The sequence below is a fragment of the Myripristis murdjan genome, chromosome 19 (assembly GCF_902150065.1).
Source record: "Myripristis murdjan chromosome 19, fMyrMur1.1, whole genome shotgun sequence".
Classification (NCBI taxonomy): Eukaryota; Metazoa; Chordata; class Actinopteri; order Holocentriformes; family Holocentridae; genus Myripristis; species Myripristis murdjan.
In genome coordinates this window covers 3,255,399-3,282,654 of record NC_043998.1, presented here as the reverse complement: position 1 = coordinate 3,282,654, position 27,256 = coordinate 3,255,399, and the positions used below count along the sequence as shown (strand labels likewise).

At 43.2% G+C, this 27,256-nt stretch overlaps 2 protein-coding genes across 3 annotated transcripts; one reads left to right on the top strand and one right to left on the bottom strand.

The window, feature by feature from the left end:
* The first annotated feature begins 156 nt into the window (after positions 1-156).
* prdm9 (PR domain containing 9) lies at positions 157-6,998 on the top strand. 2 transcript variants are annotated; one of them, XM_030077581.1, is made up of 7 exons: positions 157-301; positions 1,451-1,644; positions 1,757-1,849; positions 3,229-3,506; positions 3,686-3,753; positions 3,959-4,149; positions 4,365-6,998. In XM_030077581.1, the coding sequence occupies exons 2-7, from the start codon at positions 1,548-1,550 to the stop codon at positions 6,551-6,553; spliced, it is 2,916 nt and encodes a 971-aa protein (XP_029933441.1). In that variant the 5' UTR covers positions 157-301; positions 1,451-1,547; the 3' UTR covers positions 6,554-6,998. The 2 variants fall into 2 exon arrangements, with proteins under 2 accessions (XP_029933441.1, XP_029933442.1); XM_030077582.1 differs by having other exon boundaries at positions 173-301; positions 1,537-1,644.
* Positions 6,996-27,169, bottom strand: LOC115377670 (neurabin-2-like). The gene is made up of 10 exons (XM_030077584.1): positions 25,737-27,169; positions 17,545-17,677; positions 16,322-16,442; positions 15,460-15,564; positions 13,178-13,310; positions 10,920-11,072; positions 10,725-10,778; positions 9,711-9,940; positions 9,523-9,619; positions 6,996-8,534 (listed from the first exon to the last, which is right to left on the bottom strand). Exons 1-10 carry the CDS (start codon positions 27,135-27,137, stop codon positions 8,484-8,486), a joined length of 2,478 nt encoding a protein of 825 aa, XP_029933444.1. The 5' UTR covers positions 27,138-27,169; the 3' UTR covers positions 6,996-8,483.
* Between the last annotated feature and the right edge of the window lie 87 nt (positions 27,170-27,256).

Sequence of the window (27,256 nt, the reverse complement as noted above, 5' to 3'; positions counted from 1 at the left end):
AAATAAATGATTAAATTAAATTTTAAAAAATGCTTTACTTCCATCAGAAGGACGTTATGAGTTCCTGAAGAGAACGGGATTAATAAGAAGGATGTAAAAAAATGATTAATGTAGAAGACAGATACCGCCAGAAGGCGGCAGTAATGCGACGTTAAGGGTGCCAGCTGGCGGAAGACACCACAGAAGAAGAAGCAGCAGCAGCAGCAGTGGCTACCAAGCTAAGCTAACGCACACAACATTCACAAATGTGCGATTTGAGTCAATAATACTGCTCCGTACACTTCCGTCCGAGGAATTTATGGTAATTGAGATTGCATTTGTTATTATATTTTTTGTGTTATATATTACTTGTACATAATTTAGCCAATGTTAACTTGGAGGGGGTTGTTCTGTGTGATAATGTCTGTTTTCATCTTCCTGATCTCGCTGTGCTCACAGTATAGTTACTAACACTGAGGTTAGCTAGAGAGAATCATTTTAGCCTTCTCCACAACACTAAATTAAATCCGACCTGTTTAATCGCCAACCTTTACTTTAAATTAGCCTTAAATCTCTTGGCCGTGGCTGATGACCTGACCAGTGTTAGCTATCGTTTTGTAGTTAGCTATCTCCATGACTTTCATAGACAGACTTCCCAGTTGTCGTGGAATTTCTGGAAAGTCATGGAATTTGAAACGTCCATCCCAGAAAGGAAAAATCAGGGAATTTACCCCGCTGTTATCGTTGGGGTCAGTTTGAGCCAATTCAATCTAAATGCATGATTATATGATGACATTTTTTTTTGCTTCATGTTTCATGACATTTACGTGACATTAGCATGATCATGCGTTTTCATGTTAGTGTGACAATTAGTGTGCTGTATAAAACGTGAGAAATATCACCATTATACACACATCAGTTTTAGTTGTTTTGGATGACAGTGAAGAACTATAACATGCTATTTATAATCTTTAAAAAAAAAAAAAAAAAAAAAACCTCCCCTCTTCCTGACACATAGACTGTGTTACTGGGGTTAAAGTGACCCCAGCTGATAAAAAATAGTAGTAAAGTTGAAGGTAACAGGACGTTTAAATAAATTCTTAAGACAAGCCATTGAGTATCATGGATTTTTTTGGCCTCACTAACAAAAGAAGCCAGTAACTAGTTACTCACCAAATGCAGTATTTATTTTCCATTGTTCTCATGTTATGGCCCCCTCCCTGGCAGAATAAAATGGTAATAAGTTTTACAAATACCTCTGAATCTGAAGTGTGCTCAACATTTTCTTCAAGGAATAAAAAAAACATTGTGCTGCTAGGTCATGAAAATTCAGCATTTTTGTCATGGAAATGTAAGGGTATATTTACTTTTAACATAGAGCGTGCACCACACCAAGTCCTTGTCTCTGTTATAAGCCTAATTTGATCAGAACTTCAGTAACTCTTGTGTTTACTCTGCTCTTCCACGTCAGAGCGGCTGCCGTGACGAGGGTCCGTTGTGTAGCCAAACCACTGTCATCAGGATAGCCGGTTTATATTTTTCGCTGACCCTCCACAGCGTCTGCACTCATGTCTGAAAGAGGAAACGTGGAGGAGTGGGTTGAGACGACCGAGGAGGTCATCGTAACCGAGGAGTGCCTGCCCTCTGACAACAGCTCCTCTGCAGGTAGGACAAACCACATGAGCCTGACAAATGTTGATATTTAACTTTTAGATATCCTATTATCATGACACATGTTCTTTTTATTAATACGTTTTCCAAATAATGTCTGTTGTAGAGCTTCCAGCATTAGAGCCAGAGGAAACACCAATTCAGAAGCTGTTGGACACCATGGTGCAAGGAGGAGACTCCGAGTTTGATGATGGCTTTTGTAAGCAGTAGTGTTTCTTTCCAAATTTCTCTACTGTTCACTGGATGTAATGGGACGTTTCCATGCATTTTTTGAAACCTTGTAATACTGCAACTTGAGAAGACGTGGAAAATGAATGAATTATCATGGGAAAACCTCAAGTAGCCATGTGAAATGAGAAGGATTCAGGCCTTTTTCTCAAAACGTAATTTGGTTTTTGAAGCCATTTGATGTAAACAGATAAATAATACATTCTTATCACAACATGCCCAAACACTGATGATAACCTGCACAGTACAGCATGTAACAAAAAATATATATTTTCCCTACAGAGTTCATAGCATAATTACTTAAGAAAAAGGCTACATCTTTTTTTTTTTTTTTTTTTTTTTTAAAAAGGTCTAACAGCTATTTTGACAGATCTTGTAATTATAACATGATTCACAATTTTCATGGGAATGATCATTTTAGAGAGCACAGTTGCACACTGTATTCCAGATACTGTCTCACATCACAGTTATCTTATTTGTTATTGGCTGCTTATATGCACCTTTTTTAAAAACATTTTCTCCTTTTCTCAGGTATTCTTCTATGTACCACATATAAGCAGGATTTCAGCCTATCTCTAGCAAAGTACAGCTACACTGAGCTTGAACCAGCCGTGAAAATGATGAATATGTTTACATCTGTCAGTAGCCTGGGAAATAACCAGCGTTTCCCCGATGCCCTGTCTAGGTGTATCGTGTGGTCACAACTTACCTGGGTTATTTTCAATGGAATTTAGCATTTACATGTGTCAGCTCATACACTGAATATTTAACTATGCTTATTAAGTACAAAAAGTGCTTGAGCATATACACACTCAGTGGCCACTTTATTAGGTCCACCTGCACAATTTAATACACACTCCAATCCAGCTGTTGTGCCATAAAGTTTCCTTTCCTGCTGCCTATAATGCTCAGGTTTTCTTGTTGTCACAGTAACAGAGGTGCTCATTCACTTTTGTGTTTGGCATTGAACTCATAGTTAGTGCTGCTGCTGTACTGGACTGCATTTTACTGAGAGCTGTTTCTAATATTCTGTCCTCCCTCATTTTATATAAATAGGGAGGACAAAAAATTAGAAACACCTCTAAATATAACCTTGTCCAGTACAAGACCTCTGCAAACTACAACCTCAAATTGACACAGTGTCAACAAAAACTGAACATTATAAACTTTGTTAAAAGGTAGAATTTATGGCAGAGCTGTTGCACTGAACTGCATTAGACTGTACAGGTGGACCTGATAAAGTGGACACTGAGTGTACATGTATGTTAGATGATACAGAAAAGTATGCAATACAGCTCAGTTGGAATATTTCTCACTTGACTGTTTTTTTTTTTTTTTTGTATTTTCCAGATTGTGAGGAGTGTCGGTCTCTGTTCCAAGACCATAGTGACCCTAATAGTATGAATGGTCCATCCTTTATACTTGACTCTCCTACTCCCATGGGCGTTCCCCAGAGGGCCCTTCTCACTCTGCCCCATGGTCTGATGATTGGCAGATCGAGCATTCCCAATGCAGGGCTTGGGGTCATAAACCAAGGGCCAACAGTGTCCCCTGGAGCTCATTTTGGGCCCTATGAGGGCGAAGTGACCACAAAGGAGAGCGCTCTATCAAGTGATTTTTCCTGGGAGGTGAGTTTGGATATGGCACACCAAAATCCATTTAATTACTTCAGTGACACGGAGTTTCATTTTCATGAGCTTGTAGGTAAGATTTGTATTTGACTTTTGTATCGTCAAGTATTTTGTTGTTGATGTGGTTATGTGAGCAGATTTCGCGCTTAAGATTTTTTTCTTCTTTTTTTTGGCAGATTTACAAGGGAAAAGATGAGTATGAGTACATTGATGCTGCCAGAGAGTCACACTCAAACTGGATGAGGTAAATTACTGAGTCCAATTTCTTGGTCACACAGTATCAAATGTCATAGAGAAACCGACAAAGCACACTATATTCAACAGTAGTTTTAAGCCCACCGATCCAGTACTGTGTTTTGGGGCCAAAGTCTGCATTTCCATGAGGAAAAAGAGTCTTCTTGCTTGGTCCATGTTTCCATAACTTAGTGAGTGGTCTTTTTCGCTAACAGGTATGTGAACTGTGCTCGAAATGAAGACGAGAAGAATTTGCTCGCAGTCCAGTACAAAGACAGTGTGCTTTTTCATTGCTGTCGCACCATAAACCCCGGAGACGAGCTCGTGGTGTGGCCCAGCAGCAAGCTCATTGTCCGTCTTAGTGAAGCGTGGACCCAGATCTGGTTTATGAAGTTAACTCCAGCAGGTAACCTCTACTTCCCCTAGTTGTGAATATGGACCATATACTTTGAGAAGATGAAAACAGGACATATTTAATGTGAATGTCTCTCAAATATCCCGTTTATATACACTGATCTGCATGAAGTTACATTAACCAATGCATTTGTTTTTGCCTTTAAAATTGTTGAATCTGGCAAAGTGTAGCGTGACCTTCATTTTTCTCTCTGTTTTAAATTGTAGAGAGCAACACGGCTGTGATGTCACAGATATTCCTCTGCTCTCACTGTCAGCTGTCCTTCACCACAGAGGCCTACCTACAGCGACATACAGAGTACTTCCATCTACAGCCTAAAGAAAACAGTACAACACCAGAGGTTGAAGCAGCTGAATCTGAAAGCCCTTCTCCCAGCGCTGACACCGAGCACCCTGCGAACTCCCTGGTGGTGTTGACTGTCGACCCCTTAGAGACCAGAACATGCTCTGAATGTGGGAAGATTTTTAAACACACCCATCACCTCAAGAGGCACAAGCTTTGCGTCCACTCGAACAGGCGTCCCTACTGCTGTCCACATTGCAGGCGAAGTTTTAGTCAGGCATCTGGCTTTGTCAGACACCAGCTAGTTCACAAAAAGCAGGCAGCGACAAAAGACAACATAGTGCCCGGTCAGAACAAAATCCTGAGCAAGAAGAAAGAGAGCTCACCACCAAGGTCAGAACTGCCTAATATCGGGGAGCCAACTGTAGCTGACAAACTGCCTGAAACCAAAGAAACTGATGTAAATGAGCAACTAGCTGAAACTACAGAACAGACTGAACCTGACAATTTTTCCTTTGGGGAGGCAGAAACTTCCCAGGAGTTGGATGACGAATCCAACACATGCTCAGAATGTGGTAAGAGCTTTACAAATGGATACCTTAAAAAGCATAAAGCTATTGTCCACGGCAATTTACGCCCCTATGTTTGCACTGTGTGTCGAAAGAGCTTTGGCCAGTACAGCGACCTGGCCAGGCACCTGAAATGTCACCAACAGAAGAGGAGAGGAAGAGGAGGAGGAAGGGGAAGAGGTGATGAGGCTGCGGAGGAAGCTACTACAATCACCTTTTTCTGTGCTAACTGTTCATTGACGTTTTCTTCTGAAGACACCCTTCAAGAGCACATAAATCTCCATCACACGGAGGAAAGCCCCAAAGTGCCACCAGTGGAAAATCAAGAGGACAGTCCAGTGCCTGCTGATGGTGATGAGGACCATGATCCAGACTTTGTTGCACATCCCTCAATTGCTAAAACAGCAAAATCTATCCAAACGCCTGTTTCTCAGAGACCACAGCGACTTGGAGCTAGGTCCAGAATTTCTGCCATAACCAAGCTTATCGCTCCAAAACGAAGGGCAAGCCTCGGCAAGAAGACGTTAACAGACAGTGCTGCTCCAGCTCAGGAGACCTGTAGTGAGCCAGAGGGGCCTGATGTCAGCGCTGCAGCGCCGAGAAACAGAGCAGGAAACTCGACAAAATACAGCTGGTACAGCTGTAGTCGCTGTAAAAGAACATACAGAAACCCAGATGATCTAAAAGCACACAAATGCATAGCAAAACCTCTCAAATGTGCTCATTGCGAGGCAACCTTTAATAAATCTGGTTTCCTGAAGAGGCATGAAAGAATGGTGCATGTTGAGGCGAAATCTTACAGCTGTGATCGCTGTGGCAAGTTCTTCAGTAAGTCTGGCAACCTGAAACAGCACCAGAAGGCCAAAAGATGTGAGAGGCATCATTGTGCTTCTGAGCTTTTCCCATGTTCATTTTGCCAGTTTTCCTTCACTATGAAGAGCTACCTGCGCAAGCACATCAGAAGACACCACGCCCAAGAGTACCTGTCACAGTCTGAGTCAGACAGCCAGGCGGACGTGCTGGGGGAGGAGGAAGAGGATAAACCTCATGTCTGCCCCCACTGTGGGAAGAGTTACGTAAGCACCAAACATTTCAAATCTCACACGTGCTTCCAGCAGGTGAGGATTCTGTACTTATGCACAGACTGCGGAAAGGGCTTCGCAAATCACTACGGCCTCAAACAACATCAGCGTATTCACACCGGGGAGAAGCCATACAGCTGTCCTCACTGCACAAAGAGCTTCTCCTACACCGGGCAGCTCAACGTGCACATCAGAACTCACACTGGAGAGAAGCCGTACCTGTGCACCCACTGTGGCGAGAGTTTTCGGCAGTCAGGAGACCTGAAACGACACGAGAGGAAGCACACGGGGGTGAGGCCGTATAACTGCCCGGACTGCTGCAAAAGCTTCAGCCGCCTGCAGAGTCTCAAAGCTCACCAGATGCTTCACCTGGGCCAGAAAATGTTCAAATGTACCCAGTGTGGAAAGAGCTTTTCTCGGAACTATCATCTCAGGAGACATCATCAAAAGATGCACTCGTAGCCAGATCACACTTTTAGTGTCTTATGGAAGTTGCAGACTTTATAAATTGTTGCCTGAATCATCTTAATTGCACTAAGTTGTCAAATTCATATACTTCATGTGATTTCCAAGGGCTGCATAGAATTATTGAATATTCTCTCTCTAGCTGTGTAGCTCTTATACTCTGTTAAAAGCAGTCAGTTAATGTTCAGACTGGTGGATTTTTATGTTCAAAGGCTTTCTTTTGTCTGGTAAAGAGCTTTTCATAAAACCGGTGGGGGATAAATTGACCTCATCACTAAATTCCTCTTCTGCAATTAAGACAAAAACGTAATAGAAATGTAATGGAACTTGCACTTAGACAGCTGTGCTATTAAACAAATCCAGATGATTTTGCTGAGCTTATTGCAGCTTACGTTGTCTCCAGATGCTAAATAACAAATAAAAACAGCAATCTTGACCATCACTGTTGACCATTTATTCCACAAAACATACAATGCAAAGCATGTGCACTGTACAAGCCTTAATATTATGAAAATACTCATCATGCCCATTTTTTTTTTCAATTCATTAATTGTAATTTTGTTTTTGTATTCATCCAAATCTACTTTTTTTTGTTTGTTTTTACAAGATACAGTATAACTTGGTCTATTTAACCATTTGCATTGCTTTTGTCAGTTTTTGTCCTGTTAGCTCATATTTCCACCTTGGCTATATTATAAACATTAAGCAAAATTAAAATATTTCAGTCTTATCAGAACTATACAAACATACTGGTATGAGAGTTGACACAAGTAGACTCAAGTTCACTTAAACTGTGCGTGAGTTGAAACAGGTGTAAACCTGGCAGTGTTATCCATGTGCTACACACGGGTGTCAAGTGCAGCTGCTGGTTAGAGACACAAGAATTGTAAATCTATAGCGTTGCTGCTGGTAAGGACATTTCTAACCACCCGAGCCCAGTAATGTTTCTTATATCAGTAGTCCTAACTAATACCAGTTACACAAATCCTTGACAACATCCACTTTGAGGGAAAAGTAATCCATTTTCACTTGTGGCACAGCAGTTGTGGAGGCTTGTTCCTCTGGTCCTTGTTGAAAATTAGATACAAGTGAGGGGCTGAAACCGAAGGATTGTTTTTGCTCATGAGTGAGTCCATGTGTAAAAAATACACAAACAGCTCTGAAAGGTAGGCAGCAGGTGGTTCTGACAAAGAAGTGACAAGACCCCTACAAAGTCTGGGAAACTGTTTGTACGATTCAGAAGACACACTCTCCTCTTCTGTGTTTACTTTTTTTTTTTCCATTCCAGTGAAGCACCTTGTTGCCGTTGTCTTCTTCAGTGCAATCTCCTTCCAATTTACACATCTTCATCACATAAATTATACACTGATCCTCAATCTCATTAGTTTATATTATGTTAAATGTTATACACATTAAAAATTTATACAAACCAAACTTTGCTTGATAAACCACATACAGCATCACATCTGTACAAACTCAGGAAGAAAAAAAAAGTTCACGAAACTAGGCAAAAAAAAGAAAAGAAAAGAAAAAGAAAGGAATTTGTTTTTGGCAATTAAAAGCAATAGCCTGGTCTCTAATTCACAAAAAACACAAATTAAGGGATTAAACACTGAACTCTGAAAATCAAAAGGAACAATACACCAAGAGCTCAACATAAGATCTTGTCTGTATCTGATGATTAAAAAAACAAAACTGTTCTTCACTTTCTCGGTTATTAAGTGTTAACAGAAAAACATGATTAAAACGGTTAAGAGGCTGTATGCAGAAATACAAAGCCTGAGGATACATATACAGTATGCGACCAGAAACCAAGCTTAAGTTTGAGACAAGAAATACCCTGCGGTTCACTGCAAGTACAATAACACTATCTTCTCCTTCATCTAGTGAAGTTCTGCTCTCAGAGATACAGAAAGGATAAAGGCTTTTATAAAGGTTCAGATTTCAGCTCCTCAACCCTGCATTCCAGGTCGGCCACCTAGTGAGGAGACAAAAGCAAAACACAGTCAAGAAACCGTTTTGAAAGATATATATGGCTAAAAAAACAAACAAAAAAAGCATCAATCTAAGCCTGAACAAAAATTTCGCATCACAAGTCTGACCATCAGATGAAATTTTTGTAATCTGACGTTTTGGAAGCCCAGTAAAATCAAATTTGAAATCAGATCTCTTCTATAACTTCATTTTTCTTACATCCTTTTAACTGCAATAATTTTATAATTGCAGAGCTTTACAGTAATTCTGTAGTAATTCCTTACAGTAATAGTGCAATACCCCAGTGTATATTCATATACGTCTTTACATATTCTCAATTTCTTATTTCTGTATGTCTTGCTGCAATATTATTGTAGGATTAATGCACATATTTATATATTTCTTATTTTCCTTCTCTGTTTCTTAGAATTTCACTTGCGCTTATTTATTTATTTATTTTTCTCTCGAGAATCCGAGCTGCTTTAAGTGCAGCTGAGCCAATTTGGCCTCAGGAATCAATTATTTATTTCTGACTCTGATGTATACGGGATAAAGAAAATCAATTAGGTTTAATTAGCCTTGTTAGGGGAAAGCCAAGAAAATGAGTCTGATTCATTATCCAACAAAATTCAAAATTCGGTGTGATTTGATGTATGCACACATATTCACCCTTGCCAGAAATAAACGTTAGCTTTATGAATGGCATTAATGCTATCATTATGAACCTAGTGAGGACTAACAGATTAATATTTTTAATATGGTGGACTGAAAAAGTTTGGCATTATTCTTTGCCACGATAACAATATCACACTCAATTTAGCCGTCTTGGAAAAGTCAAAATGATGTAAAGCATGCAGGTTTTTGTGTGGACAGTGATGTATGTATACTTTTGCTGCGTATGCATCGTCTAAAGCCTGCTTACAACCTTCACGAGGGGAAAAAAAAACTTCCAGCACTAACACAGTAATCATGTTCTTGGTGATTTCCATTACCTGCTCTTGGAGTTGCCCAGACTCGGCCTTGAGAAGAGAGGCCTCGGCTCCATCTTGTGCACAGCGTTGGGTCTCTTTCTTCAGGTACTCGATCTCCCTGTGAAAAGAAGCAGATCATTGTCTCGAACTGTTTAGGCCCAAACATCCCCGCTCTGAGAAATCTCCACCACAGAGTCAAGATGCCTTACTTCTGCTGGTATTCCTTGATGAGGCGCTTGGCTTTGCTGTACTTGCGCTCCAGGGCCTGATACTGGGCCTGCGTCTCCTTCAGGTGCTCGTCCACGGCCTGACACAGGCTCTGAGCCTCCATCCAGTAACCCTCCAGCTTCTCCATGCGCTCCTTGTTCTCCTGCAGGGTCTGTTCCAGCTGGGCCTTATCCATTCGCCAGCGCTGCTTCTCCTGCTCTGCGTGGTGCAGCTGGAAAAACAAAACAAAGCAGGGAAAGCATTAATTTCCATAAACAATGCAAAGCAAAGATTGTACAAATCTGCATTATTCAACCCCATTCATACTTGGTTTTAACATGATTTGAACATGTGGACAGCTCTACATACAGGAGTGAATGAGGTCCAGTGCATCTTGAAGACACAATGTGCTCCAATAACAAGTTCATGTTGTGAGCACTAATGCAGCCCTGACCACATCTGAAGACCAGGTAGGAGTGTTTGATAGGAGTGTTTGACAAAGTGGACGGTTGGAGGTGAAATTCATTGTGGTGGGATGGCAGCATCTTCACCAGGTAATCAAAAAAATAGAGACTGAGCTCAACCGCTTCATTAATGGTCCGGAGAAAATGGGATAAGATGGGTGGGGAATATTTAGGAGATAGAGAAAGCGCTGAATATACAAGTTAGGAGGAAGAGGGGATGGGAGGTAAGGTACAGAGGAATCAAAACAGAAAGGAAGTGTCGCTGAAAGATATGAAGCTGATCATAAATCTGATCAGAAGTGGATCATCTGATATTCGTGACAAGGCCAGGTGTGACTGGTGATGTGTCTCAATTCCAAACCGGGCCTCAGGATGTGGCGTACATAAACACACAGGCACTCATCTCCAATCCCTTAAAGACTCGTCTCTCTCTTGCAAATAAAACTTTTTTTCTGTCCTAATCATAGCACATCACCTTGTTAACTACTGCTACTGTAGGCTAGAATTAAATGTTATTTTCCAATAGTCCTTGAATAGACAAGAGCGACTAACCTTTCTTTTCAGCTGCTGGATCTCCGCCTGGGTCACAGCATGCTTTATTTGGAGCTTTATTGGAGAGAAGGAGAAAGAGAGAGAGAAAGAGAGAGAGGGAGAAATTACAATTTTAAATACAGATCTTAAAGTTAGACACATCAGAGGACAGAGGCGCTGACAAGAAGCGCTCTAATTAAGGATATGATCGCTCACCTCCTTGTACTTGTGGGCCAGTTTCTCGGGGTCTGTCTCGAGGGGCGACATGTCCTCGTTCTCCGCTAGGTCAAAGACCTCAATGGCACTGGGATAGGATGGGCTGACCTCCTCATCCTCATCCTCTTCCTCGTCTGTGCCATATTCACCAGCCTGCAGGGAAGGAGAGGAGTATGGATGTGAAATAGCTCAGATGCACACTGTTTGAACAAAGCTGTAGTGATAAAAAAAAAAAGAAAAACATCTGAACCCAGAGGACCAGTAGTTAGAAGTCAATTTGAAACTGCATATTAAAAAAAACTCTCAAAAGGCAGCTATCAGAGCACTTGCAGATAAAACACCAATATGATTTAAATTATCTAAAGTGTAGCCCACACGCTCCCTTCACACTTTTTCTGATTTTGTTTTTTAAACCATCACTAAGCTTTAAGGCAGCTCTGTGTGCTGCCATGTTGTGAGCAATGTTGTCATGACACCACATAAACACTAGGTGGTGCAAAACTCCAAAAAGGAAGCTGTTTCTTCTCCACGGTACACCCTGAATGCTTTTCAGGAACCACCCACCGTCACCCGTGTTTGAATGGGAGCAACTTCCCCTGTGAAACTAAAAGCAGTTTCACAGTCTCATCTGCAGAACAGACTTCACAACTGCGGAATAACGCAGCCAAATACAAGACACAGAGATTAATATTGCATAAGGGGCACAGAATTTGATTTATCCTATTTTGTCCTCATTTTGGGGCTGAGCTTATCATTTGATTCGGCTGATACTGTACGCTGGATACATCAGTGTAGCTGTGTGCCAGTGTCCACCCCACCACCCCACCAGAGAGGGTCACTTCTGTTAAAGATGACATTGGCACGAATGTCATAATCCTAAAGGGGAAATGAGGACACACAGAGGCAACACACGAATGCAGAATAAAGCTTGTTTTCCATTTGAAGGAAGTAATTTAAGCCTGAGCAGGTTGCAGGGGTTGGGGATTTGTAACGATGCATTAACTCAAGTAGCCTTATGAGGGACTGTTTTCTTTTTCTGCTGCAGTAGCTAATCATGACCAATCACATATGTGCCATTTTGGCAGATTCCTACTTCCAAAGCACCATGGATTACCATAAGTGCTTCATATTTGTCTTGTGAAATTCAGCAGGGCTGAATATTCCATTTAATTCTTAAACATCTGTGTTAATGTGATTGGTGAGCACATGTGCGTGGAGTAATGGCTGGGTGGCTGTGGAGAGAGAGGAGGGATGGGGGGGTGGGGGGATTAGTAGGCACTGCACCCTCCCTTTTCATACTGGGCACTCTCAGAAAGTGGCCCGCTCCTGAATCCACTGAGAGAACAGCACTTTTGTCGGCTGGATCCTACAGCAACACTCCTGCTCTCGAATGCTGTACACATACAGGCTGGGTGATATATTGATATATTATCGATATCATGATATATAACTAGATATCATCTGGGATTTCAGATACTGTATTATCATGATATAATAAGGTATAAGGGATGTCTTTCCTTGGTTTTAAAGGCTGTATTACAGTAAAGAAACCATTTTTTGCTCTCCATGTTTTATTATTTGTCTACTTTTTGGTCCACATCACTGATCATATCATAATGTTGTTCAGACTAAGCTTGCTCGTCTGGTACACACTGTCATGCCAAGGGGATGGAGAGGAATGAAAACCAGCCCGTCCTGTCCATCCATCAGCAGCCTGCTCTTAGGTAAGCTCAGAGGATAATGACCGACCCGTCACACATCCTCCACGCAAAATACCAGAAAAATGCCCTCAGAGTTCCCCACTGCAAACGTAATCGTTTTAAATACTCATTTGTTCCCACCTCTATCAAATGTTTAAACAATGCTGCGTGAGGCTGAAGGGATTGTGCAGGGCTTTCAGGGTGTTCACCTTTGGATGTGTGCAATAGGTGTTATGTGCAATGCAGATTATGGGCTACTTATTGTTGCAATTGGTACAGCTAGTGCTGTTTTTTTGTTTTGCATGAAGTTTATTTCACTGCAACTGTAGAGGCACTTCTGTGTGCAGCATTTGAGTCCAAGACAGATTTCCCCAAGTATGTTGTATTGTATTGTACTGTATAAAAAAAATATTGTGTGTAAATATCTGATGAAAGCACTGACAGTCATCCCCACAACATAATGCCGAGGTATCTGGTCAAACATATTGTGATATCTGTCTGTTTTGTCCATGTTGTTCAGCCCTAGTACACATATTAGCCCTGAGCATGACAGCCTACCTCCTGTTCGTCCATGTACTGGTTGTAGCGCTGCTCCATCATCTCTCTCTGCCAGCGCTCCTGCTCCAGGGTCTGCTGGATCAGCTGGGCCACCTCGCTCTGCTCACCCGGCTTCTCTCGCCCAATGAGGAACCTGCATTCACACAATGAATGGCACAACACATACATTTATGTTCATATCCATTTATTTATGTGTAGTTATATGTTCTGTACTGATAAGCTGAATTAAATATAGTATAAAATGTTGAACCAAGTCTCTGCTTCCCAGTACCAGACATCAGGGACTGCCACATTGAAATTACATATAAATTATACATTATGAGTATACATCTATTCTCTATATACATATCCTATTCTATAGATATTGTGCAGATATATTCCATTATACACATAGTGTATGCAAAGGTTCAAAAGTGAAAGGCCTTCAGATATTCTCTAGACTCTTATAGAGTATGCAAATATTTTTCATTTTTCTTACATTCTTTGTATTGATCAACTTTATTTATTTTGTTATTTGTTGTGTTTTATTTTTCTAAAGATATGTCTTTCTCTCATAGCGTTGACAGGTATTTTTCTTGTACCCTATTGTATCCTGTGCAATTTCCAGACAACCTGCTGCTGTAACACAAGAATTTCCCAATTTGGGATCAATAATAGTGGACTGGAAAGACCTATATAGCCTACATGCAATCCAGCAATGTTGTTTCCTATGAACATTTATGATTAAAATGTCATCTGTAGACTTAGTAGATGAGATTCAACTTGGTTGCTAAAAGATGCATGTTGGGCAATTTGAGTAATTAGCATAATGGGATAATTAATCACCAAAAACTGGAAATGGCTGTAATTTTGCTCCTAGTTAACTTAGAAAGGTGATCAAAGAGTCTAAAGCCATGTTTGTGATGTCCAGAAACCCATCCATTACCACAGTGCAGTTATGCAACCTTTCCTCATTAGCATAATTTGTATCAGTTATGTAAAAATTAGGTTGAAATCGGGAAATGGCTATATTTCACTTCTAGTACAGTAAATCTCTCTATCTGTCTAAGTCAGGGAGGCTGAAAACACTGGCACATGTTCAGACGGGCTAACTGAACTCAACACAGCCCTTGTTTACATATCATATAATGTATGCAGCTTCTCTGGTGACTCTGCTGTCTCTTTTGAGCATGCACACTGGTTCCACAGGTTTTTTTTTTTTTTTTTCATGTAATACAACATACATTCATTTACAGTTGTTACAGTGTCATGCATTCAAGCGGTATGGTTAGTGCAGCCCAAAATAGCTCGCTGTTTGCAGCTGAACAAGAGCAGCGTCCACGGGTTTGACCTCTGCTATGATCCAAATCAAATCCTGGGCTCTGCCTCCAAACTCAGTTCGATGTCCAGCGTATCACAAGAGGATATATGCTTCCTGATCGAGGCTCATAAATCTCTGTCTAATTAAAACTTCTATAGCAACAGTATAGGAAGGAAAGCACAGTGAATTGTGTCAGCTATTAAGCCAGCCACTATAGCCTTTCAATTTCCAAGGGACTAACGGGTAATTAAACGTTCACAAACACACTTCCTGCCCCGCTCTATTTGTCTGACTGACATTTTTATGAATAGGCCTGAGCTCCAGTTGCCCGTCCTCATCTCTGCAGCAAATCCATAATACATGAGCTATCTATGAAGGGCTCTGATCTTCGACAAGTCACACAACACTAACAATTACCCCAACAGGACTGACCACGAAACCCTGAATTATGAATGAGCCTGGATAACAAAGGGGCACACAGGGAACAGTCAACTCCACCAAAACTCCACAAAGCTGAGCTACAAATAGCCTCCTGGCATTTCAAAATGATACTTATGATGCCGACTATGTCTGCCGCTGATAACCATGTTTTCTGTGGCTCTACTGTGGAATCTATGGACCCGGCTCGCCTCCAAAAGAAGGACATTTCAATGCTGAAGGAGATAATCATGACCCTGTTTGACATGAGATATAAATCTACAGTCAGTGGTGATCTGAATGGGCAGGATGTGGTAAAAGTCAGTCTTGCATTTGAAACCGGCTGTGGGCGTACAACAAGAGGAAACTGTCTCTTCAAGCTGGTATATCAGATGTCACAGCAAACTATGGCATCAAATAGTACAACAAAACTAATTCTATGGTCACAACAGCAAGACCGCCAGAGTTTTGTGTGCTTTTTAAAAGGCCTTGTGAATGTAAGTGTGCACAAAAGACAACTCTAAGTCCATAAAGTCTTGAATGCACCGGCAAGTGTGTCTCTTACTTGACGGTTCCCGAGGTGTTCCTGAGTACGGAGGCGGCAAAGCTCTGGGTGACGCCCACCAGGCTGGTCCCATCCACCTCCACGATCAGATCGTTCACCTGAATCCTGGTGGGAAAACAGTCAGAGGATCAGGAAGAGGATTTACAGTGCAGTAGTGTGGCTCAGCAGCAGTATGCGCGCATCATCTCGATAGCCTCCATACATAAGCCCACCTCCATTTACAAGTCTTCATTCTTGGCAAGGAGAACTATTTGCCTTTGCCAGGAATGACAATGAGCTAGTAGGCCAGTGAAGTATCTATTCCCTGGAAACAACACTACAACTACTCAGAAAGCCTCAGAGAAAAGCCTTGAAGAACCATTGACCTACAATAAATATAACAGTAATTATAGACCAGTGGAGCCCCTCCAGTCTGACAGAGTGGAATTTGCAGCTCAAAATTTATTTGAATTGCAAAAAAAGACTGTGTATCAAGTAGGGCTGAACGATATGGTAAAAAAATAAAAAAAGAGAGAGAGAGAATGTAATTTGTAGACCAAGCCTCTGTAGCACCACAATACTATATTTATAACAGCATTTCACCTTCATCAAAATATTGCAGATCCTGTAGTTTGAATACTGCACATGGCAATTTCAATAATACTTTGATTCATTGTTCGGCCCTGGTATCAAGAGGTACTTTCAACAAAAATACTTCCTAAAATAGATGAATGTCTATTATGCAATATATTTTTTGCTGTTTTTTAACTTTAATTTGGAGTGGAGTGGAGAAGAGAGATTGGGAGAGGAAGAGGAGGGGGATGACAGGACAAAGGTCCCAGGCCAGCGTGACCTCAGGTTGTCACAAACTGAGCTGACGTACCTGCCGTCCCTGTGTGCTGCCCCTCCTTCCGTGACCGTCTTCACGAAGATGCCCAGTTTCTCCAGGCCCATGTCAGCCCCTGCACCCATCCCGATAATACTGATGCCCAGGCCATCGCCATCTGACAGGGAATGGAGGAAAACCAAACCAATACAGATACTGTCATTATGAACCATGAGAAAACCATGTCAACATGTTTCAATCAGTTATATTTGTCATATTTCTGTTACTGTAAACCGAGTAGCAGTGCAGTGCATGCTTTAACACAGCCCTGCCACTACGTTTTTTTTTTAAAGTGGTGGATCAGTTTGGCTTTGGCTTTGATCATATGTCCCTTTATGTTAGAATTCACAATTTTAATACTAAGTGCACTGCTACACCATTGTGGTAAAAGCTTTAATTGGAAACACTTCATTGTGGTCAAACTTAAGCCAAATTACACCAGGTTAAAGGAAGAGGAGGCGTGACTGTTTGGTGAATGACTCATTTTGGGAAGAATATTTTCATATATTGATCACCGTCTGCACAGACGTCCCAGAAATAGTAAAGCAGAGCCTTTCTTAATCCAGCCCACGCAGGCACGCAGGTTGTGTGGGACGAAGTTGAAGTGCTCATGAAAGTCTAAAAAACACTGAATTCTAGACTGCAGATTGTCCCACAAATGTTCATTAGCATATAATGCCAGCCAAGTGCACAGTCTGGAGGTGCAGATTAAATCGTGCACCATCGTAACCCCTCGCTCTGACAACAAGATGGATTGGTCCAATTTACATGGAATAAAACCATTAAAATTAGGACATGCACAGAACATATACAGCGCCCCATCAGTTATACAGAACACAGTCACATATGGTATCCTGTTTAACATGCCCTGTACACAATTCTATATATAGTTTTCTATAAATATATTAATGCACCATAATGTTGAAGGGATGTTGTTAGTGTGGCTCACTGGGGAGAGAGATGGGAGGAAAACTTGCACCCTTGCACTTTCTTTGCCTTGTGGAAACCACTGAGGGTGGTGGTGGGGAGAAGGTGGCCACTGAGCGTTCAAGACCTTTTCACACTACTAAGAAATGCAGATTTTTTTATATATATCTGGCTTAAAAAAAGAGACAAGAAAAAGAGAAGAAAGGAAAGATGGAATGGTAAAATATTGGCGCAAGCATCCGACCGAGGAGGGCTGCTGCTGTTTTGAGGGGGGAGATGGGAGGTTTTAGCACCTTTCTCCAGCTCCACGGGGAACAGGTCCAGCCTCTCCACCCTTTTCTCCAGCTCATACTCAGCAGATGCTGCCATGGGATCCACGTCTTCATTACGCCTGTCGTAGTCCTCATTGGGATAGGTGGCAAAAACCTGCAGAGGAAAAGACACGCACGATAAGACTAAGACAAGCAGTAGAATCATTGTTTTTTTTGGTTTGTTTTTTTGTTTTTTTAAAGATATATAGTTTAATTTAGATGAATCATTTTGACTGTTAAAAATATTGAAAAATGCCTCTCACTAGCAGAGCTCAAAGTGGTGTCCTCAAATTGCTGCCTTAGTCTGGCCAGCAGCCAAAACAAATTTAATTTTAGAGCAACATAAATCAAGAAAAGCAAATAATTCTTAGCATTTATGAAACTATAACCCATAAATGTCTGGTGTTTTACCTGATAAATGACTAAAATGATCAATTTATCATCAAAATTGTGATCAGTTAGTTTTCAGTTAATCGACTGTTTCAGCCCTATTTCCTTTATATGCTTTTTTAAAACAGTAAAAAATTTTCCACAATAATGAACATTTGTTGGGTTTTCCTGGTCATAGTGGTAATATGGGAGATCCTTGTTTTTTTACTTTTATCCTCCAAGAGATCAGTTGATAATCAAGTGGTGTCACAAGGACTGAGGTGTCTTTCCTGTTGGTGAAATCTGAGTCTGTTTTTATCCATTCAGCCATGGTGGCTCCTGCCACTCACGCTAAGTACCCACTTCTTCTGCTGTTTATTCCTAACACACTGCTGCTGCTGCTGCTGCCAGAATGTAAAAGGCATCATCACTTCCTGTGTGCCACAGGATTCCTCCCTGGAAAAGACCTACCACACAGCTCTCGTTTAGGATATAAAAGCTTTCATGAGCCGGGCATAGGCTTCACCGCTTGTCTCCTGTCAACACCGGGCAACAGAAGAAAGCAATACGCACATTTACGTATATGAAAACTTTGCAAATTGTCACTTAAAAACTGTAATTAAATGTGTTTCCACTGTAATCTCCACTGCACAGTGCATTTTAGGATATGTGTGCATTGATGATTCACAGAGGGAGTGTGTTTTTTAGTCCAAATTTTCTAAACCACTCATCTGCTGAAACTGATACAAAATAAGAAAGTGGATACAGTTTTCTCTCTGGAGGAGTTACTCACTCTGACTTTCTGTAAACATGCCCTTGACAGCGATGCCGGTGGTCAACATCGTAGCAGATGTCTGTATTATGTACTTAGAGATTAATAACAATCAAAATTCTTGAGCTTACACACCAAATTGAATGCATCTTATCACGGCTCAGTGTTCAGTTATGAGAAAGGGCAGCTGAGAAGGGATAGCTGGACACAACAGCGATGGTAATATAATAAGTCACCACCAAGGTTACTGTGGATTTAATTTAATTGAGGTGCTTCGGCCATTTCTCAAGAGATAGCCACAGTATTTGCTCAGAGCCTGCGTGCTGTATCATTTCACAGCGGTAATGTAACTCAGACACAGTGCGAAAATCAATCACAAACCGCTGAGGTTGTTCTCATGAAGATAGAGGCCCTGTTTCAGGGCCCAACTTCCCACATTCACTCTGGTCTGACAGCATGACAGTTTACATAACCACCTCCAGCATGCTAATGGAGGCCTTCTGCAGCTGCTGCTCACAGGCCTCACACACACTCGCACTTAATACTCACACACACGAATCTTAAAAGCCCCACTCTTGGTCTTTCAAGGTGATTATGCATGCACCACCTTGTGTGTTCCTCCAGCCACACTCATTCACTGCTGGACCTTCTTCTTTCTCTCGCACACTCATTCTCACATTTCTTTCTTTTACTTCTTTCTTTCTCCTATCATTTGCTCATTCTGCTCAAATATTTTAGCAATCTGTTCCTGAATATTTGTTTTGCCTTTTGCATGTCTCTCTCTTTCTGTGTCTGCCCTTTAGTTTGTGTCCATCTGCGTTACAAAGTAGCATCTCATTGCTTCAATGCTGCCATCCAGTCACATGGGCCTCGTCTCCCTAGCAACCCCACAGTAAAGTGCTTGTCAGTTTTGACAGTGCCTTTGCAATTTAACCAGCCTCTCCCCTGTGAGATTTATACAGTATCATTGTATTTTCATGCATCACTGAACACTGTGTATGCGTCTGCTCTTGCATTTAAGCTTTCCTTACTCATACAGAATAGAGGGGTTCAAAATGCTATGGCCTTGAGCCAAACCATCCCCACCACTATACGTTCACACAAGTGATGACACATCCTATGTATTGCTAATGGGCTAAGGGAAATGCCAACTTCCAAAACCTCAAGCACAAAAACATGCATGTTTTGAACCGCTGTCTGCCTCAGAAACAAACTGAAGTCAAACAATTTAATCAATCCTGAAAGTGGATTTTCTTTAAAGTTCAACATTTGGAAATCTGTCACCATGCTAAACCTTGTTGTGTCAAATCTGCTGACAAATTACTGAGAATTGTCAGGCTCTGTTATTCTAGAGCAAGTTTTTGGTTTCAGTTTTTACATTTTTGAACTTAAAAGTGAATTGTCCCTAACCCTGCTGCAGATGACTGAGAGCATGGGTGCAGCACTGAGGTCTAATGGCTTTTGATTTAGGTTACCTTTGTATTTAGAGGGGATTAGCAAAATGTGGATTACAAACACACAAAAAGCACTGTGTGTGCATGTGTGTGTGTGTGTGTGTGCCTCCTATGGCTACTAAGTAACAGTGGATAAAACAACAACAGTGCCCTAGAGCCAGTCTAGTTTCCACTGTGGTGCTCTCACGTGGCAGCACTTCACTCCTTGAGTTTAAAGATCAAGGGGCCAGCTGGTGGCTCTTGGTGCCCTCATTTTACGCCCACACTGCTTCAGAAGATCAAAAAGCGTTCAGCAGCGTTAAACGTGGCACTAGAAAAACAACTATGAGCCGCCGAGTGTCATGACCTGCGGCCTCGAGTGTGTTGAGGCCCAGCGTCGCGATCTAGGACCAGGCGTGCACTCGCTGCCACCACCTTGACACTTTCACTTGGCGTGCAAGATTTTCTCCATTCTTACGCGGGATCATCCCATGCAGGGCAGGCACACTAATGGGATCTTGCGTGCCTCTGCCCTTGCTATCTTATCCACCCACCTCACATTTGCATTCGTACACCTATAGCGGAGGAGATGAACTCCTTGAGTGGGTGAGGTGGCTGCCAGGCAGTGACAGCCATGTGCCTTTCCTCCTCTGGAAGACAAACATTGGGATTAAGGCGGGGGTGGAGGGGGGGAGCTGGGCAGGGCTGGAGGAGGTCGCTGCTCCAGTTGTGGCAGATAGTAGGTCAGAGTAGCTAACAGATGGCCAGGAAACTCCCTTCCTCCCTCCCTCTGCTACCAGCCGCATGGGATGTCCTACAAAAGCTCTGTGGGCAGCTAGCTACATTCACTCACCAGCTAACAGCTTGTGTTTGTGTCTATAAAGACTTGGGATTGTAAAAGGTATTAAAAAAAACAGCCAGTAAGTGACAACCACCATTTTTACAATGCAGTTGTCGTGACTGAGAGATGGCTAAATGACAGAGTGGGTCTGGAGGGCCCCTGCTCCCCTGCAGCTCGGTGCCGTCATGATGACCCTGTGGAGAGGATGTGGTTGGGTAACACACTGGTGGCAGTGTGGTAACTAGCAAGTTGCAAACCCCCACCCCACTGCCCGCAGCAGCCTGTCAGATGCCGTGTTCCTCTGCTTCTTCACTCTCCAAAACACAGATCTAATTTTGGATTTGGCCAATGGGATGTGTGGAGGTGGTGCCTTTGGTTTCTCACAACAGAAATAGCGTGTTTCCACATTGTCTCTCCACATAGCACCCAACTTTCCATCATTTTCATGGCCCATGCTGTTCTTGCTATTATTTCAACTGACATGCAAGTTTGTTCCAGTTTCAGTGCTCTCCTCCTTTTTTGCCAGTGGTGTTTTACTGAATTAACTCAATTACCATGCATAATGTGAGATCTGTGAAATGACTGCTGCAGCAGTCTTTGAGTGGCTCACTGTCCTCAATATCTGCTGCAATTAACCCACTATTCCGAGATATAGCCTATTAGTGTCAGAATGCTTGTGATGCTTAATCAAACTGTCATATAAAGACCTGAAGAGGCCCCCAGAACTGTAGCTTCACCCTGAACAAAGCCTTGCGACAAAATCACTAATTACTTTGCCAACCACCACAGGTTAAACAGGACCAGGCCAGAAGTTGCAGGTAATTGCTTCCAAATCCTCCTAAAATTGGGGGTTAATCCAGATCCCAGATGTGCAATATGCAGCACTTATGCAGAAAATTGGTACGTGGCCCTTACTGCCACTGGCCTGCACTGATGTTGCCCAGCCAGTAAAATGAACATGGTGGCTTCATCATAGTAAAGGTTGCATACGGCCAGAGCTTGTCTATTTTGGCAGGCCAGCCTTGGTCAGCAGTCGTTTAAGCTTGGCGCTGACCCTGGGGACGCTCACAGCAGCATGAGAATAAGGTCAGCAATGGAGGGCTGAGTAACAGTAGAGTAGAGCTTGACGATTTTGTTTTTTGATACCAACTTATAACATCATATGACTAACATCTTCAAAATCAAATGTTAAATAATCACATCCCACTGAACTGAATGGTAATGTCAGGCATTATGTAAAAAAAAAAAAAAAAAATCAGTAGCATTCCTTAAAATGCTTTCTCCCTAATTCTGTCAGTTTTGAAATACATTTTTGCTCATTATCATGAGTTTCCACAGCACAACTGTGAACCACAATATCCCAAAATCACCTTGTCATCACAATAACACGATATTATTGAATTATTGCCCAGCCCTGTGCTTCAGTGTGCGGAGGGACACAGAAACAAAAGAAGCAGCACGACCTAAGGAAGATGTCAATAAGCCATCAATTGTCCACAGAAAGTAGTGTCTGTGTTTTATTTAGTGGCAGGTTAGACAACAGAACAGCAGCACTCAGACATTATGAGTGAGACGTTACGTAACCTAGCCTGTCGCAGTAACCTGAGCGAGTGGGCACATCAACGGAAACGCTTCAACCCACCACCACTGCAGGACTGAGAAGTGGGGCAGAGTGACCTTGCTGATAATCTGTCTGGTCTCCCACCCCACGCCCCTCCTCCTCCTCCTCCTCCTCCTCCTCCTCCTCCTAGTGGTGAATGCATGAAATATGACTTCAAGTAACAGACAGTTTCAGGATACCTTGACATGCGGTGATGCATTACCTCTCCCTGGGCAATCCCTCACTGGCTGACCCGAGCTGTAAACATGCACCACTAAAGGTTATGTGGCAGCATCCTTAAAAACTGAAATCCCTCCTTCCACACTGTGTGCTGTTTGTCAGCATTTAATAGCCTTGTTTTATTACAACATTAGAACAGCCTTTGTTTGTCTTAATGATATGGTGGAAGAGAAAATCATAGGTGTTCTTTGACTGAGCTGGCAACGCTGTTGTTTTAAGAGTTGCGTAGGCAGCAGAAACCCACGATACAGGGTGAGAGAGAGAGAGAGAGGGAGAGAGAGAGAGAATTAAAGTGTGTAAGAGGAGGCCAGGTGATGAGGGAGGCAGGTGATTTTGGAATATATAAAAAAAAAAATCTGATTATTTCTGGTTCGCAAATCCAGCGGGGATTATTTTATGTGATCTATGTGACGCTTTTTGGGAAAATCTCTCATCCGACAACAAATCATGTGATGTGCCGGGAGAATAAGAGTGAAGCCATGCAACACAGTGGCCTATACTGATGCATAAAGAGAGTAATATGGGGATGAAGGCAAAACAAACAAGTCAAACAAATAAATAAGAGATGAGAGGCTGCTTCCTGTGTTTAACAAGAAGGCGGCCCTAAAAAGCAAGGCAAGTCTGTGACGATAACAATGCTGCTATTTTTACTAACAGCAGCAGACTGGTGACAAAGAGAGAGAGAGAGAAAGAAGAAAAGGAGAGAGAGAGAGAGAAAGAGAGTGTGAGGAGGAGCAAACAAAGCGGGTAGTGTGAACTCTACTCGGAGCAGCGATGCTATTTGTGCCAATTTCAGAGGAGAGAGAGAAAGAGAAGGGGTGGGGTGTTTGACGTGAAAGAGAGGCAAAGAGAGATACATTTGCCACAGACTTCCAACCGCCATCGCCACAACAAGCCTTAATTGTGGCCGAAAGTCGAGATGTGTTACACAGTGGGGAAAATATGCGCTAAAAATGGACAGGCACGGGCACTTCCTGTTTGGGAGAGAAAGCTAGTGACACTGTGTGACTTAAAGAGCTGGCGGCTGTACAGCAGCATGACATTTGAACTACATAAAGAGGCCCTCCCATCTGACCTCGGTCCCCACTTTACTCTCATCCATCCTCCATCCATCTCCATAACAAAGGAGAATACACTGATACAGTGTGAAGGGCTCAGCGGGAGGTTATTCTCTGAGGATCCCTGCAGGCCACCAGGGTCACAACCAAGCTATGGCTTCTTTATCCTACTACACATATTAATTACTTCCTCCTGATTTCCAACTCTGATCTAAAATAATGCAGCAAATAATCAATTTTTTTTTTTTTAGAGTGCATTTAGGGCTGGGCAATATGGACAAATTCAAATATCGCAAGACCTTTGACCAAATACCTTGATATCAATATTGTGGCAATACTGTAGGGATGACTTTTGGTGCTTTAATAAGATATTTACACACAAGAGATTTTATTATTTATCATTAATAATGTGAATATGATGATGACCAAGCAAGCGGAGCAAAACAACAAAAGTTGATAAAATTGCATCCATTCACACTTTTCACTACATTACCCCATATGATATCACATCTTACAATGAGATATTAATATAATATAGATATGGCCATATGCATATAAAGAGAGAGGGATAATATATAGACATATAGAGATATATCACCCAGCCCTAGGAGCAAACAATCTGTTTTCTTTGTGTTGTGGCAGTAGATTACTATTGCATGCAGGCCAGCCTTAAGCACCAACATTTAATGTGGCTGAAATAATTCTCCTGCAAGCATCAGGGTTGAGAAAATATGCATTGCCGGCCAATGTGAAGCCACAAGGAGAGAGCGAGAGTAACTTTCAACTTGACTGGTCATGATATGGGCCAGGGACCCATAGTCACTTAGATGGCTTGCTGCATGCGAGACTGCGTGTGATGTACGACGGCAGGGCCCACTTTACTTGGCAGAGCCTCTCTGTGCCCGAGACCTCAAGGCAGCGAGAGTGGAGCAGAGAGACTGAGCTGCAGAGAATCTGAAGCTCTTCTCCAGATCATTACACCCCTCCTTCTTGTTCCACGAACCCCCCACCCCCCCCTCCAGACACTGAGAGACACTTTAAATCAACTCTACCTCCTTCTCCTCTTTCTCTCATTTCACTGGCCCATGAAGGGATATCACAATCATTTTCTCACTTCCTCTCTCTCTCTCTCTCTTGCAAACACCACATAAACAACAGTTTCATTCCTCATCTGGCCATGCATATCACCCAGCACCCCATACACTACCCACTGACCTTTAATTGGCCAAGGAAGAGTACCCACTTCTCACAATAGGAAAACAGGACTAATTACCCTGGCCGTCTTTGTTCCTCCCCTAACAATTATTTAGAGGCAGCTCCCACTGCATTTCAGATAAGTATCTACACAGCAGCTCTTTCAGGGCTATGTCAGCTGCACAGCGGGACCGCCCGTCCATTAGCAAACTGGCTAGAAACCATTCTGCTGTAGAGGAAGGAGGCTAGAAGTGAGCAGGGAGCCATGCTGAAACAGGGTAAAATCAAAATGTAGTCAGCATCATTGTGAAATCAGCAGTAGCATGGAGGGAGCTGGATGGAAACAGCTGACATGGGCACTGTTTATGACTGTACCATAGCAGATTCGCTTCGAGGTCATGTGCAGCTGTCCCAACCCTTCCTCTTCACCCTTTAAACAGACACACACTGAATCCAATAAAGCAAGCACACGTCAAAATCTGGAAATAATTACCAATCACTCAAATGAACACCTCTACCTTATTAATTAAGCCTCTGAGGGGGTGCAATCATGAGTGAACTGAAAGGGAGCATGCTCATAATGTTAATGAAATATCAGCACTGTGTTTCATGTGCAATTGTTGGGATCATGCCCATAGCGCAGAATGCTTAATTGTGTTTTTCTCACCTTGATGGGCTCGGTGCTGAAGCGGATCTTCCTGGAGGGGGGCGGGTCCTCCTCCGCAGGCAGCCCACCGATCTCTATGCAGCTGGACTCAGGCTCATAACGGTCATCTTCCTCCTCCTCCTCCTCATCCACCTGGCTTCCTCCAAAGTCCTCCCCTACTGCACTGTAGGTACTGATATCCACAGACTCACGCCCCGACTGGTCCTCTTTTAGAGTCCTCTCCTCCTCCTGCTCAACATCCTTAGCATCTCCTACCTCTCCTCCCTGCCTGCCTATCTCACTGCCGATGTCCTTTGGCAAGCTCTGGTGCTCCCTCTCAGCAGCAGCGTTCCCATTCTCCAGAGAGACGTGGATGTCACCTTGCAGAGCTGTGCTGCTAGGCTCCTTGTTGGCATAACACTCTTCAGGTTTCACTTCAGCTTTGGCCTCTACACCTGCATCTGAAACAGTCTTTTCCCTCTGCTCTTTTGGTTCTACTACAGTACTGGAGAGTTCAGCAGCTGGACCACTCTGGTCCACATTTTGGCCCCCATTCAGGCTTTCAGAGAAGGGGGTCACCTTCCCCCTGGGGCCCCGGGGTGGCCCATCTTGGTCCCTCACAGTGCGGCTGTCCTCCTCCTGGCTGCCCGCAGGAAAGGCCCTCGCCCTCTTGGTGATGATTTTGGAGTTCAGCACGCCCACCTTGGCGCTGACCCCCCGGGAGGGGAGCGGCGGGGTGGAGGAGAGGCGGTGAAGGTTGTTTCGGAGCTCCGCCGCCCGTTCAAACACGGCGCTGAGCTGGCTGACCGTGGGCGACACGGCCTCGCTGGTGTCCAGGCTGTCCAGAGACTCTGTGCTGCCGTTGAAGCGAGCCACCACGTCCAGCCTGCCATCCTGGAAGCCTGAGGCCTTGTCCGTCTTCAGCAAGACTCTGGTGGTGGCCAGCTTCTCTTGCTGCTTCTCCTGCTGCTGCTCAAAGATGCGGCGCGTCTCCTGCAGCTTGGAGTAGCTGGGCGACGAGGCCCGCTGGTGGCCATTCTCCGCTTTAGGGTCGAACTTGCTGACGCGCTCCGACACCGTGGAGCCCAGCTTCAGCAGCGCGCTGTGGTCCACGTTCTCGTTTAAGCTGCCGGCTCTGGGGAGGGAGAGGCGCACCGATTTGTCGGCGTTGCCGGCGTTGTCGTCTCCCTCGGCGTCGCCCGGCAATGTGGTTTGCATCTGCTGGAACATGTTTTTTATACGGTGCACGTTAGAGCCGTACCTGCGCCCTCGAGGGCCCTCCTGCAAGTCTCCATTGGCAGCATTGTCTTTAACGGGCTTCAGGGCCTGCATCCCCGCCTCGTACGCGTTCCTGTGCGGTGATGGGCTCCTGAGCGTAGAGCCAGAGCCGGTGCTCTTGGATGTGGATTCGGTCTTCATCATGGTCAGTCAAGCGTCGCAACGGATGCTCAGCGACGGCATGTCTCCTTTCTCTTCTCCCGGGTGGCTGTGCAAATCGCTGTGATCCAACAGCAGTCGATCCAAGCGAGGTGGCGCCCAGA